At 40.5% G+C, this 16,236-nt stretch overlaps 1 protein-coding gene across 2 annotated transcripts; it reads left to right on the top strand.

Annotated features, from left to right (window-relative positions):
- Positions 1-165: 165 nt before the first annotated feature.
- LOC108894216 (calcium and integrin-binding family member 2) lies at positions 166-7,380 on the top strand. 2 transcript variants are annotated; one of them, XM_018692792.2, is made up of 6 exons: positions 166-1,215; positions 1,627-1,661; positions 3,582-3,693; positions 3,787-3,934; positions 4,027-4,222; positions 5,273-7,379. In XM_018692792.2, the coding sequence occupies exons 1-6, from the start codon at positions 1,165-1,167 to the stop codon at positions 5,292-5,294; spliced, it is 564 nt and encodes a 187-aa protein (XP_018548308.1). In that variant the 5' UTR covers positions 166-1,164; the 3' UTR covers positions 5,295-7,379. The 2 variants fall into 2 exon arrangements, with proteins under 2 accessions (XP_018548308.1, XP_018548309.1); XM_018692793.2 differs by lacking the exon at positions 1,627-1,661 and having other exon boundaries at positions 5,273-7,380.
- The last annotated feature ends 8,856 nt before the right edge of the window (positions 7,381-16,236 follow it).

The following is a 16,236-nucleotide window of genomic DNA, read 5'->3' as shown; positions in this document are numbered from 1 at the left end:
GATTTGGAGATTTTTGAAGATTTTACTTCTGTTTAAAAAAAAGAAAGAAAGAAAGAAAAACCTTTAAATTAATGAGAAACTAAATATGTTAGCCTACAGTAAAAAGCTACATTTTGTTTTTGTTGTTTTCTTTATAGATGGTTCCTTGTTTCAAAGTTTATGATATTAACATTTGAGTGATAAATGAATAAATAGAAAGGTTATTTGATGAAAAACCAAACTTAATTGTGGTACAAAGAAATGAATGACAATGATTAAATAAATAAAATAAAGCCACTTTGTGCTGAAATCCTGATGTCGATGATGTCAATAACTGTGTAAGAGGGTAAATGCACAGAAAATAGAATCAAACGTCTAGATAAAGAAATGACTCGTGGCTCCTCAAACTCCTGCTGCCTTCAGGAGCGAAAGAGGATCACGAAAATCAGAACCTTCAGCGACACCAGCATACGAATAAAAAGGTACGTTTCTACTGAGGATGTGTGTTTTAACTTGGTTTTAGAGTTTTATGACACTTTTTTGCAGTGTTATTGTTTATTACAGTACAGTGACAGAATTGTAGAACCTATATTAAAAAAATATCCGGATCCAGTGTTTGTATTTGATCTTTGAGTTATTTTGAAGTTTGTATTATGATATTTTAGCCAATAAACAACTTCTGTGAAATCATTTACGGAAGTATTAAAAACTATTTTCTGATAGTATTATGTATTTAGCTTCATGATTATCAACGTTACTGTATCTTTTTATTTTACAGTTTGGCACAGGTGGACTTCAGGGCACAGCTTACTGCTGCCAGATGATCTTCGGTGTTTTGTAACTTTGCCTCTTTATCCTATTTCCAATCAGAGACACTTAAATGTAACTTCCCGCAGTTAAAGCTGTGTTATACGAGCAGCACCTGAAGGCAGCAGGCTGCCACCCCGCACCGCCTCTTCACCGCTGAGGCGTCAAAATCACCTTCTCCTCTGCAGCTCAGAGCTCCGCGGCGACTGGGAGGAGAATCAAACTCCGGGATCTGGAGCGTGGATGTCTCAGCTCGGATGTGTGAGGACCAGCTGCTGGACCGGAACATGTCGGCCTGAGTGGATTTAAAGCCGATCTGAAATCAGCAGTAACCTCCAGTGTGATGCAGCTGTGTGATGGGAGAATCGGCCGAGCAGGATGGGCAACAAGCAGACAACCTTCACCGATGAGCAGCTGGAGGCGTATCAGGTGACAAGCTGCACCGTGTCCGGCGTTTACACCGCGCGGACACGGGTTTATCCCGCAAACACAATCACAGTCATCAGATTAGAGCTGGGATTTTCTCAGGGATGAACAGAAATATTATATTTACTAAGATAACCTGCTTTTCTTTCTCTGATCAAAATAGAATAGAATAGAATAGACAGGGCAGGATGTCTCTCCTGTTGCTGATTGGCTGAGCCCCAGCCTCTCTCTGCATCCTGCTGCTGGATGTGATGCTGCTGCTGTCTTGCTGACTGATGGTGTGAAAGCAGATCCTCCCTGAGGATCAGCAGCTCTGTGACTCACTCTGAGTCAACACCCAGCTCCATCATTATCATCATCATCATCATCATCATGTTTATCTGTTTGTTTGTTTGTTTGTTTGTTTGTTTACAGGACTGCACCTTCTTCACCCGGAAAGAAATCCTGCGGTGAGTTGTCAAAATTCACATCAAGCACCTTCATCACCCCAGAGTCAGAGAGACGACTGGTTGGAGTTCACTACATCTCTTGTTAGTGGAGGGGTGCAGTCGCACACTGATTAGGTCCCAATCTGATCCAGCATCTGTGGAGTGATCTGTGACAAACCAGATGCATGGAGGCCCCACCCCGCAACCCAGAGGACCAGAAGGATCCAAACAGCACAGGACACCACTCAGAGGTCCCGTGTCAATGCTCCGACGGATCAGAGTTGTTCTGGTGGCACGAGGTGGACCTACACAATATTAGGCGAGACCCACAGATGCTGGATCAGTTTGGGATCTGGGGAGTTTGGAGGCCAGGTCAACACCTTGGGCTCTTTGTCGTGTTCCTCGAGACATTTCTGAGCAGTTTTTGGGGCGTGGTGGGAGCATTGTCCTGCAGGGGGAGGCTCCTGTTGCCGTGGGGGTGTGTATTTGGTCTACAACACCAGGTTACTTCTGGACTAAAGTTAACAGGTTGGCCTTCAAACAGACAACAGAGAACATGCTACAGACATGAGGACAGTCTGAATCAGAGCTGAAGGTCTGGGTGAGCAGTGATGCATTCACTTACAGATATAAAGTGCATCTGAACACAATGCAACCATGTGAGCTTGGGAAAAAAGTGAACAAACTACAGATTCAGTGACAACACGTGTTTGAACTGAATGGAGTGATTTGAATCAGTAATCAGTGATTCCTGATTTCAGCCTCCTCTCCTGTCTCTGTCTCCTGGTTTTGGTTCAGACCTGCTGAGTCTCTGAGTCTGAGCACTAAAGTCCATCAGCGTCCCTGCAGGATGATTTACAGGCTGAAATCTCTGCGGTCACAATTAAAACCCTGTTGGGCCGCTGGGTATTTGTTCCTGTGGTCGTTTGTTTAGTTGAAGCATACAGTAGGTCAGGGTTATTTCTGCTGCTCTGCTGCGACTGGGTCGGATTTATGACTGTTATTAACGCCCATGGTTTTATAATGAACACTGGCTGTGAGAGCTGCTGCTTCAGGTTATTCTCTGTTCATTTATCAGACCAAATGTTTCAGTGTACAATCATTTATTGATTAGGTAATCAATTAAGATGATTACACAGTGAGACAGAAGCCTGCTATCTGTGCAACTGAATACACCTAAACTTTGGTGGACAATTTATAGGAAACACACTTCATTCACAACCTCACAAAGACAGGACCCCCATCCTCCTTCTCAGAGTCAACACACAGACATGAAACAGATGTTGATATGATTCTGTGTGACTTTCACTTCCTGAGGATGTCATTATCTCTGATGTTCATCCAGAATAAACCTCCAGAAATCCACTTACAAATCAGAGAAAAAAGAGGCTACAGAAGTCCTTTCAGAATGTTTTTAGGTTTTCTTCAGTATCACAGTAATCCAGTGATAGTTCTTTGTACATTCATGGATACTCTGCAAACAGAAGCTGATCACATCTGATTGGCTTCTTTTGAGGGGACAGTTTGACTGAATGGAAACAGATATAGGCTAGAAAACATAGGGCTCAAAGGGAACAGCAGTACCAACCTGTAGCTACATTACAACAGACCATTAATGAGCCTTTGCAGGGTCTCTCTCCTGATGGCTTAAATTTTTTCTGTCATCATGCTGGTTCCTAAACAGACCTGTATGTTGGTGTTGATGTGTTTCCATCCGTATGATATATATTTTATATCATGTTCACACAAAAGTCACATTTCATGCTGAGCTGACAAAGGGCAGCATAGGGGAAAAAACTCAACCCAGTCATGAACATCTGAACCAAATTTCATAAAAATCCATCCAGTAGTTGTTGAGATATTTCAGTTTGAACCAAGAGTCATGCTGCTGTTTTTTCTGTCCCATGTTAATCCTGATCACTGTCTTCTGCTGTGTTGCAGGTTGCATGGCAGATATCGTGAGCTGGCTCCACATTTAGTGCCGCTGGACTACACTAACAACCCCGACATCAAAGTCCCTCTGACGCTCATCATCACCATGCCTGAGCTGAAGGTAGAGAGCCGATAATCAGTCTTAATCTCCACCTGGTGATAACCTGTGACCTGCGTTAGCTCAGAGAGTTGTATTGTACATTTGTCTCAACAGGAGAACCCGTTCAGAGACAGAATCGTGGAGACATTCTCAGAGGACGGACAAGGGAACCTGAGCTTCAACGACTTTGTCGACATGTTTTCTGCTCTCTGTGAGACTTCACCCAGAGAGCTCAAGACCATCTACGCCTTCAAGATCTATGGTAACATGTTCGTCGTGTCCTCTGATTCTGTTCCTCTCTGTCACGGTACTGTGAAAGCTTCCTCAGCAGGTGATGTTCTGGTTCTGGTCCAGACTTTAACAGGGACAACTTCATCTGTAAGGAGGACATGGAGAAGACTCTGAACAAGCTGACCAAAGGAGAGCTGACTCCAGAGGAGGTTACGCTGGTCTGTGATAAAGCCATCGAGGAGGCCGACCTCGACGGAGACAACAAACTCTCCTTCGCTGACTTCGAGAACATGATCTCTAAGGCTCCTGACTTTCTGAGGTACGATGGTTATTTCAAATTTATCCCTCGCTCTGAATGTGATCCAAGGTTTTGCAGAATATTCAAATATCCAGGTTCTTGTCTGGCAGATAGGAATGTTTTTCTTCAGCGTTTGACCCAGAGTAAACCTGCAGTTATCTTCAGTTAAATCACCCAGGACCAACATCTGATGGATTAAATATACAACTGAACTGAGACAGAAACGTGACATCAGTCTCTTAAATAAAGCCTCAGTTATTCACAAAAATATGCAAATAACATACTCTCAGGAGCAGACAAAGGTTTTTTATTCAGTCATTTATATCCTGCATGTTTCTGCTCCATGTTCATTTATTCTTTGAGCTCTGAAGTTGTCTTTTCAAATTTCACCTTGACCTCTGGTTTTCCAGAGATCAAGTGGTTAAGAAGGAGGGTGGACGTTGTTGATTCTTGATTCAGCAGCTCGTCTGTCTTTTAGTTCAGACGGGGCAACTGAATCTTCTTCTGCTCTGCATAAAGCTAAGCCCGAGTCCACATTCAAGACATAAAACCCACAAAACCAACAGTGCAGTTCGATCAAACTCCTTTAACTGCTGATGATCCATCACTGCACGGTTTCATTCCTCCACCCAAACCAAGCAGAAAGAACACGGCTGGAAAAAAAAAGAAGAGGAGGAAGCCAGGAGAGAGAGGGCTGGATTTATCCGCTCAGTGATTTCAGTCATAAATCTGTCTATCACACCGGACCGCCGGTTACAGATTAGGTGGAAACGAGGCTCTGGGGTCCTTGTTGCCATGGCAACCAGGTGAGATAAACTGTCATAACAGGGTGTTAGGCTGATAGCCTGACTCAGACTGAGGACATGGATTAATATGAGGACGCTGCAGGTTCTGGTCTCCTGTCTGCTGTAGCTGAGTCATTCATGTATTGTAAACGCAATAAACCCTTGTCCCACCTCAACACTGATCCCAGACCAGTCTCCTTCTGAACCCAGAGACAAAAGTGATAGCAGAAAATTTGCAGTGATAGACAATATAAAACTCATCATATTGTTTGTCTTCTGTCTGCAGTAACTTCCACATACGAATATGAGACTGCCTTCACAGCTGAGATCCTGCAGAGACGTCTCACTTTGATACCTTTCCCTGATCCAACTGGTCTTTACCCTCCTGACTTCACCTCCCCTGCTCCCCAAACACCTCCACCTGAACCTCAGACCCACCTTGACTCAGTGCCTGTCCTTTCTATCACCTGTGGAGTGTCTTCTTCTCCAGCAGAACCTGAGACCTGACACCAAGTCTCATCTGGACTCACAGAAGCACAGGCAACTCTTGCCAACTCTGAATCTTACAACAACAAACAGCGGGGACATTTCACAGAGAAAGTTGTTAGTGCATGAAACCTTTCTCTTTTAATTAATCCTGAATGTTTGGAGGTGGACAGACCAAGATGGGGCTAATTTTATACCAAGAGAGCTTCTCTGCACCGGGGCTGATGTCTCCTCTGGACATTTTTTCTCTTCTGAGACACATGTGGAGACACTGGGAGGACGATGCTGCAGAGAACAGGGCTTTTCTGACTTCAGTGCTTTGCAGAAAGGCTAGATCCACTGACTGGATTCTTTTTAAAAAGCACACTTTTAAAGGGCAAAACAGTAAAGAGCTATGCAATCTTTCTTCATGAAGTGCATGTTGTAAATTGCTTCTAGCTGTGGTTACTTTCTACGTCTGGTATAGTGACACGTTCTGGTGCATAATGACAATCATAGTAAACTGTAGCTCAGTTGATGGAAGGGCTCTCTGTCATCTCACCTGTAAAGTTTGGCTTTGATAAACTTTTTCCTGCCTCCAACAAACTTGATATAACGGCATTCACTCATTCAAGACAAAATCTTTTCTGGCTAGAATCAAATAAAAGGTTTTTCTGTTGCTCAACGTTCCATGACGCTTCTTATCAAAGAGGACTGACTCAGGTTCAGGTGATGAGATCTGTCCTGCCCTGTATCAAACACTGAGCTGAGAGAACAAAAACTGCTCCACAGTCTGCAGCTAAAAACCATCAGATCCAAAACATTAGTTCATCTCATGTACCATTAACTTTCCTCACAGGAAAGAAGAGGATGCTCACACTGGATACAGAACATACACCAATTAGCCACAACATTAGTTCTGCTGGGAAACCTTCGGTCCTTCTTGGGTGGAGGACTTTATATTCAGAATGTAAATATTACACAATCATTTAAGTTAGTGTTGCTATAAAACACCTAGATTAATGTAGGTTTAGATATAAAGGTTTAATGTAGGTTTAGATATAAGAGGGAAAATGACAGATGGCCTGATTATTATCATGCTGCATTACAGTGGAAAACAAAAGCTAATTTATTATTACAATCTGAGCAGCAGCTGTTGGCCTCAAGTTTCAGACTGCTGTTCAGAGGGTTGCTCAGTTCAGGTGGAGACTTGTTGTTGCACCACTGAAACACCATCAGGACATTCATCCTGATTACTCTGACCAGCCAACTGTGGTGACGACACCGTGTTCCTGCTGCCACAGCACACCTGCCTTTATCTGCTGGATCACACAGCCTGGACCTGAAGCATCCTCCTGAGGGAGGTGCTATCACATTCAGAGGGTGACTGGTGGGGAAAGAATGGAGATCAATCATTACTTAAATATCAAAGGACTAACCTGCCATTTATGGTATAAAACATGTCATACAGGGCTATATGAACATGGTACTGGGACCCAGCGCAAACAGTGAGCTGTGTGGCAAAGATACTGTGAGATGACAGGGACAGGTGTATATAGAAAACAGGAAGTTATTATACTCTGACCTGTTTATAAACACACACAGATCATGGAAGAAAGTAAGCCACTTTAAAAATCTGAGCAGCTAGATGCCACGACGACCAAAAACTGAACTCCTTCTTGGACATGTTGATATGATTCAGTGTGATCCCAGGTCCTGAGGATATCACTATCTATAATGTCCATCAATAATAAACCTCCAGAATTCCACTTGGAAATCAGAGAAAAAAGAAGCTGCAGAACTCCATTCAGAATCCTCCTGCTTTTAGGTTTTCTTGAGTAGCACAGTAATCCACTGAGAGTTATCTGTACATCCGTGGCTACACTTCAAATAGGAGCTGCTCACAGCTGATTCTGTTTTTTTTAATGGGACAGTTTGACTACATGGAAACAAATACAGGCTAAAACAACAAGTTGTAGCTCATAGCTAACTCACCAACTCCATCTACGTGGCGCATTACACTGATCAGCCCAAGGTGTTGACCTGGCCTCTAAACTCTCCAGACCTCCAATTTCTGTCTCCTCTGGTCTGACTGTTGATGGTTTTATATGGAGCTAAAAGGGCCATAAGTGACCCAGGTGATGATGGTGACGTCCATGCTTCCACTTTGCATTGGTAACTGGGCAAGAATGAATGAGGCTAGATTCTATATTCTCTCATCCTGGTGAGAGAATATATTTTTACATACTGAATGTGAATTACTCAAATGTGTGTTTGTATCTGCAGGTTAACACTAACAAATGCACAAATCAGGACAGTCAGATGCACGTGAGAGTCATCACTTTTTAACTTGAGAGGTCAAACAGTGTGAACTTGTGCGCAGAAATATACATGTGAATTTAATTTGTTGTGCACAAATATTGAGATACATGTGTGCATGTTTTTCTTTTGACTTAATGAAACTGTTTTAACGATCTATGCACTCATTTAGCTCCATAGCTTGATGTGCTGCAGACTGATTTGATGTTTGACGTCATGACGTGTTTGGGCTGCAATGCTGCCGCCTCTTAGAGTGCTTTTGTCCCCCAAACAAATGTCTCATGTTTCTGTCACTGCAGGCAGATCGATGTCATTACTGTCTGCTGGATTGTCACCCAGCAGTTTCCTGTTGCGAACACATCGATGGATTCTCAGCTTCAGTCACACATTAATCTAATATCAGCCACTTTACTCTGCTCGATGTATTTATATTAAGGCATACAGGAAATCTGAGCAGTGTCTCTCTGGAATAACTACTGTTGGGCTCAGCTTGACATTAACCTCCAAGTCCTCAGCATGTCTTCTGCATGCCCACACAAAGCTCAGGAGGCATGTTGCTGCCAGCTGGGGTTAAAATATGGAGGATTTTCAGCTGTTTGCCCAGTCAGCAGGTAGCAATCACTTCAAACGGTCCAATCACACAACTCCACCTGAAGCGGTCAGTGGACAGACTGGGTTCACAAAGCAAGTTTTTACAGTACCTCACTCAGACTCAAGTCATCTCTGTTTCTGGAAATTTTCACTTCAGACAACTTAACTGAACTAATTGCAGTTTAATAAAATAACAGCCCTACAACAAATCCAGACATGCTCTGCAGACATGCCTTAATCTTGAAATATTCAGCACCACTTATTTTTGGGAAATGTCCTCCTAAAGTGGTAAAAATAAAATTCTGTGTTTCACCTGACTGAAAGTGATCCAGCCAGGATGTTGTTGTACAGCTAATTAATTAATGGACATATGGTCTTTACTGTAAGATGCTGCCATCCAGTGGCTCCACTGCCAAATAGCATTCATGTCAAGAGACATGAATGGGTACAAGGACTAATGTCTGTAAAAAATTAAGAACTTAATTATATTGTTTTCAACATTTAAACATTTAAACACATAAACATCCCCCTGTGAGTCAAATATCGTGAAAATAATCACAGCCGCTTCTTCTGTACTCACCGTACAATAAATTAATTTTTACCTGCGTGTCATTAAATACTTACATATATGCACTGCAATGATACACTTATCACAAGACCTTCAGCATTAACATAGTGTTTGCATTTTAACACCCTGGCTGGGAAAATATGAAATCGTTTCACTGCTCATCCTTTACCACCAGTAGTAAACAGTGACTCTGTAGGCAACACAAGCCATTTCTCTGTGATGGTCAAACTTAATTACAGTATCGGCAGATCTCAATATATATTTTGCAGTATTATTTACAGTATTTTGAAAAGGAACCATATGAATAATGTGTAGGTTTGTTTAACTATTTCAAAAAGAAATTTGGCAATAATTATCTGACAAGTAAAAACTTCTAAAGTGAAAATTAAAAGTTACTCTGTGAAACATAGATACAGTACACTTCTCACAGTAGTTGTTCTCTTGTTAGTGAAATTGTGTTCTGACTCTCTGAATCTCCGTTCTTCCTCCAAGGCTTTGACTTTAGGTAGAAATTTATCAGCATCCTTTAGAGCTGGTCTTTGATGTTGCAGATTTCTTGGCAGATGACCACTTTCTTGATCTATATGACGTTGTGCTGTTGATTTCTTTTTGCAGATCATCCCTTTGCTTTGTTGAACTTCACAAGGTCCTCTATCTCTCAGTTAAGGGCATTCTCCCTCTCAGTGGTCCTCAGGTCTTTTTTGTATTGAGGCAGACTGGAGTGCTCACTCATTTTTTTTCTTTCACAGATTCTTGCCATCTTACTCAAGAACAAGAGCTCTTTCAGTAACTGTACTTACTGTCTTACAGGTTATCTCAATTTGAAAGCTGTATTTCCAAATGATGTCTAGTCACTCAGTATATGGCTGTTTGTTTGTGAGACACTTTGTGTATTTTCCAAGTACTAATGTGATTCTGAAAACCTGGCAGACAAAACAAGAAACTGTTCCAGTGGAAAGTTAGTATGTCATTTCATGAGAGGGTGTTTCATCTCAGAGCCACTGGTAGAACAGGCAACAGAATCTTGTTAAACACACACACACACACACACCCTCACAGACAATGCATAACACTGAATAAAAATGCACTCACACAAATAGGCACACATAACTTAAAAGTTATTTTGGAGATTTGACAGAATCTTGTTTAAAATGAAAGACAGAACAACAAATACAATATTCTCTCTGTTCTTTCTTTTAAGCTCCCACTGAGTGTTAAACTCAGTCTGCAAACTCTCCTGCCCTCATACAGCATAATGTCATCGAATAAAGTGGAGTGAGTACCTCTGAGAGGAGGAGAAGCAAAAAGTCTAAACAAAACTAATACTTGGGTAAAGCTGAGTTTAATAGTTTAGTTAAATCAATAACTAACTCATGGATGGACTACATGTGAGACTAAAGTTTTTGTACCCCATCACAGGGACTCGTGCTGTTCCCTCACCTGTCAGAGAAATGCTACAACTGACTAACTGCATCATAAATCACTGCAATGAAAATATGAGCTCTGGATCATCTCAGTGTGCTCAACACAGCTAGCTAGCTGCGTATCATCTACATTATTACAGTAAAAAATGTTGCAAATTGCATATATAGACTAAAAGAGAAGCCTGTAGGAAAGGTAATTCACAACACTTTTACAATAACACATAAAACAAGATAAACCTGCTCTTCGCAAAAACACCAATGCACTAACAATTCATTGTCCTTATAAAAGTGTGCTGTCAAGGTCTTTGATTCCTGTCAACTTAAGGAAGTGGTGAAGAAATATGACAGCAATCTCTAAAGTCTACAAAAGGTTGGCAGTGATCCACATGGGTGTTTACACCTGCTAGACAACATTATTTTAACAGAGCCTGATGTTGGTTTTGCTCTTGCTCAAGTTGAAGGCTGTTGGCAATGGCATTGTAGAGACACATACCTACACACACCAATTCAAACAGATTTTAAGTTTGCAGTTATGTGTAATGTTTCTCAGTGCACTGCAGCTTCAGAGAGAAAACAGATAAAAAGAAACAAGGAAAACAACTGCAACCCTTTGACAACAAATATCTACTCAAAAAACTGCAAATACATAAAATGGAAGCAAATTAAGAAACACATTCACCATTTTGACAACACATATGTGGCGTAAACATACTGTAAATACAGTTGTGTCAGTGATGCTTCATCATTATTACACAACAGCTGTCCAGTGAGCCATGGTTTTATAATAACAAAAAACTTTATTTAGAAAGCACAATTCACGCACTAAATGCAACACAAAGTGCTGAATATAAAAATCAGGTACATATGTCTTAACCATGTCACAGATAAGATGGGCAAAGCCATTCAGTGATTTAAAAACAATGAAAGAACTTTGAAAATAGTTCTATGACATACAGGTAGCCAATGTAAAAATTTAAAATTGGAGTAATGTGGGTTCTCTGTCTGATTTTTGTCAGAACATGTGCTACTGCCTTCTGTCTGAGATGTAACTGAACAATAGCTTTCTTAGAAGCACCAGACAGAACAGCATTACAATAGTCTGGAGATAAAAGCATATATTAACTTTTCTGTGTCTGCCTAGAAGAAAAATAACTCCTTAGATGACAGAAGGACACAAGGGTCACGTTTCTATCGTGACGTTCAAAATTTAGGTCTGAGTCAATGATAACACTTAAGTTTTGATCCTGTTGCTTGGTGATTAGTGCAAGTAGTTTTAGGTGGTCAGACAATTTTTCTCTCTTTTTGCAAATTCTAGGATCTTAGTTTTGTCTTCATTTAGCTGTAAGAAGCTCTGAGTCATTCTCAGATTTATGTCAGAGATGTATGCAATCAAGTCGTTGATATAACTCTAATCATTTGAGTTTACAATGTCTAAAGTTAAAACTGTATAGTTGGAAGAGCTGTAAGCGTTTTTGGGGTTGCACTCAGCCAGACTGGTTTATTAATAATATTTATCCTTGTACAGTCTCAGAGGGGAAAAAACAAGAAAAGTCATAGAAACCTGTTGTTCCAGTGCATCGAATGCTTGTGGTTTCTCAGTGCAGTATAAATAACAGAGCTGACACAGACAGCCCCAGAGTCTCCTGCAACCTGATGTCAGGTAAGTTTAACTGAATTGTTTTACACCTGTTCTAAGGTTTTATCCTACGTATGTGGTGCATTCAGCAGACCCTAAAGTTTCGAAGTGAATTGATACAGATTAATCACTGTCACTGTCAATACAGCACTTCCTTGTTAAAAGCCTATTGAAAAACCGTAAAAGCTGCAGAGACAGAGATCACAATCTGACAACCCAATCAAAAATTATGGGCCGCTGAGCTATTAACCTTATGTGCAGTACTTACATAGGCTTGTTTTGGGCTCAACTGAATGTGACAGATTGGATTAACAACAGATTGAAACTGAAGACAGTCTGAATCTAGGGTATGACGATACACTCAGCTCACAACACGGGACGATACATGATACACAATTGCTAGACCCTGTTAGTAATACCAGTCTGCATGGTATTTTGCTCATACAAACAGCGTAGCAACATATCCACGGATAAAAACTGAACAGTACTATGTGTATGGCTGACTTAATGTGAAACAAATAAGATTGAACTGCTATAAACAGTGAAATTAGCAGAGTGTTCACTACTATTGATGAGAGTAGCAGCCATCTTGAATTCTTATGTAGGGGTTGGTGGGGTTTCTCTGACTTTCCGAGTTGGAAATCCTACTTCAAGGGATGTTCCAGTTGAAACTTACGACTAAGAACTCAGAAATCCCGACTTGCAGCTGAATATTGTCTCACGAGACAGCTTTTCACCTGACGAGAAATACTGTCACGTTTTAATATCGCAAGAACTTGTGCCATGAGATCTCGTCACAACCCTATCTGAATCACTGCTGAATAATGGGCTGTATGATGTGTTCACTTACTCTTGTATGTACTCAAGGGATTTTGAACAGTGATGTGACTTCTTAGCTTGTGAAAAAAGTCAACAAACTACATCAGACAATGAATCTTTAAAGTGAACAAAGTGTTTTGAATCATCAAAGTAATTTGTGATTTCCACCTTTAATTAGTTGCCAGTACAATTTCTATGACACCCTGATCCCAAACTCCTACTGGTTTAAAGAAGAATGGAAGAACATACACTGTGGTCATTTATGTATATGTACATACTGACCCATTAGATTTTCTGTGTCATGTCAATTTTGTATGCAAGAACCATTTAATCATTTTGCACTTGGTCTCAGTTCTTATCCAAATACATTGAAATTACATGACTACAGTTGGTTAAATGATTTACACTGAAATTGGATGTAACTGTAACTTAGACTAGATACACTCTATGTGCAATGTTTTGGTTGCTCTGATTTAACTGTCTGAAACTAAATATTTTTGTTTCTGTGAAACTAATAGTAACTGTTGCCCGTAGGTTTTGAAGCACAGTGGAGCTAAGGGAAAAATCAGACCATGGCTACAATGAACACAGTGGGATCCGAGTTTGCAGGTACATGATTAATTAAAGCCTTCCAATTTTTTAGGCTTGATCATTTAACTAACTCACTTGGCTCATGGATTATCATAGCAGCATTGCTTTGTGGCATACCTACTTACATACTTTCGTCAATATGTATAAGACCAACTTCATATCACATCATTCCATCCATAAAATCACAATTTTATATCACATATTTACAACATAAATCAGCATACAAACTGGATAGTGGGGTATTTAAGCTGTTAGAATAAATTTGAAGAATCAGGAGAGGTCCCAGGGTGAAAAGGCTAAAGTATGTTAAAGCTCATCATGCCATTTCATCTGGAAAGCACCTGATTGGAAACAGCATTATAACAAATCCCAAGCACACTGCTAATAATGCCAATCATATTTGGAGAGAAAACCAGCTGATAAAACACTGACAGTCATAAACAGGCTGCCACAGAGCCCAGACTCAAAGTCTCCCCAAAAGAGTTCAAGATGTGCCTATTACCAAGGGAGGTCACACTAAATACTGACTTTTGCCTCTAGAAGCCATTTTGTTCTGAAAACGGGGGTTTTATAAAATTTGAGTAGATATTTCCTGTATTTTCTCTTTGAATCATAATAAAGAGACCGAAAAATAAATATGGATGATCATTAAAACTTCTCTAAAACAACAAAGCTACTAGTGGCCTAACACTTTTTTCACAGTACCATGTATAACAATATAAAAAAAGATTTTACACATAGCTTTTTGAATTCTACTTGGAAAGACCAGTTTTATCCTTGAGCTGCTGGCCAAATGAAACTAAAAACGCCAGTTTACTATACAGTGGTTATATAGAATACTTAATTTTTTAAATTTTCACCTAAATGCTGAGCACAAATAGCATGAAGACACCAAAGATGGAGTTTGTTGTTTTTTTAATTGAAGGTTTATTTTTCTTTTCCTTTGTCTGTTTTAGGCTTTTTGAACTTTCTCTCCAAACTTGGACTGGAGAAATTTTATCCCAACAAACTCACTCTTCGATCTCTCTTAGAGATCAACAAAAAGAGCATATCTGATGAAACTGTTCAATCAATAGAGGACATACCATGGTGTTTTCTCAGAAAACTGTTTAAAATCAATGCAGAATGTAGGAACTGTACACAACTGTCAAACAATGATGATGATGAAGAGGAAGAAAACAGCAATCTGCTTGACTTTGACCTTCACACTGCAGATGACTCTGCAGAGGATAATAAGATTAATCCTCTTGACCTCATGGTAGCTCTCTTCCTTTGTGCTGACAGCTTCTTGCAACAGGAAATGGCCCTCAAAATGTCAATGTGCCAGTTTCCTGTCCCACTGCTGTTGCCCCATGGCAATAACAGTCAGTGTACCCTGATGCTGTGGGCTCTGAGAGACATCGTCAAAGAGTGGCGTCCGCATGATCTGTCTGAATCAAGAGGGTTTGTTGAAGAAAACATTGTCCAAGCAGATATACCATTCTATTCCTTTGTGAGGCTGAAGAACTGCAGTTTATCGAAGTCCCAGGTGATGAATCATGTTCTCAGTCTTGGCCAGTACAATCACAATATGTTCATACACAGAGATATGAGAGGAAGAGCATGTCAGAGGAAAATTGCAAATGGATTGGTCGAGGTTTGTTGGTACCTTCCTTGTGGTACAGAAAATATTGACACATTTCCAAAACCAGTTGCCTTTGCCAATCTGAGAGGAGACATTGGTCAGTCACTCACACAGTTCAGTTTTCTTTTTCAAGTGTCAAGCGCTACATTTGTATTTCTGGACAAAGTTGAAGAAAATGAGCGCAAGATTCTGACTTCTCTTCAAGATGGGAGATCAAAACTGTTCTTGGTTGTTAATTGCAAGGAGAATGCTACAGAGGACATGATGTCTGTGAAGACAACAGTGGGAGAATTAGATTTACCAAAGGCCAGTGTTAAAGCCAAAGACCAAAGGGTAAGTGTTGCAGGATTCTCACAGAAAATCTGCATAGCCATCAAGAAATCAATGACAAATTTGACCCCCACAATAACCATTGAAAATATGCTTGACAAAGCTGTTGAACTCGGTCTGTCTGTGGATGAATGCAAAAGTGGTGAACAAAAGAAAGCAGCTGAGGAGATCATGAAAGGAATTGGAGTGCGGAGTATATCAGGCTACAAAAGCAAACAACTTCCTTTGCAAGGTATTAACTGGAAAAGGTTATCACACTTAGAAATGGAGGAATGTAGGCTAAAAAGAGCTGGTGAACTAGGACTAGAAGAATATAAATCTCAGCTACAGGCAGAAAAACAACAGATTAAGCAGGAGCTTAGCAAACACAAACTGTCCAGTGCTATGAAGAGTTTTATTGAACACTTATTTGAAACTGAAAAAGAAAAAAGACACTTTTTTCTAAAATGGATGAAACTTAAGCTTTATAAACATTCGCGGTCTGTCATTCAAAGGTCTTTACTGCATTGTGAATTGACAGAGCACCAGAACAAAAAGAAGAAGGATGTGCAAATCACTGCAGAGTTGGATCAAGCTTTGCTGGATAGCTCTTTAGGAATAGAGCATTACATGAGAGAAATGGGACTGATCTATGAGTTCTCCATTATCAACTCATCAAAAACTGCTAATAAAGTGTCTCATCTTCCTGGTTTGGCTGCTGAAATGCTGTTGGATGGATATCCTTTAGAACTCTTGGATGGAGATGCTTCCAATGTCCCAGAGAGATGGGTGACAGATGTGCTGATGGAGCTTCACAGGAAGGTTGGGGAGCAGAGTAGATTGTTGGTACTGACTGTGTTGGGTGTTCAAAGTACCGGGAAGTCAACACTCCTCAACACCATGT

This window comes from Lates calcarifer, linkage group LG2, assembly GCF_001640805.2.
Source record: "Lates calcarifer isolate ASB-BC8 linkage group LG2, TLL_Latcal_v3, whole genome shotgun sequence".
In the NCBI taxonomy this organism is placed as follows: Eukaryota; Metazoa; Chordata; class Actinopteri; family Centropomidae; genus Lates; species Lates calcarifer.
This window is presented reverse-complemented; position numbering and strand designations above follow the sequence as displayed.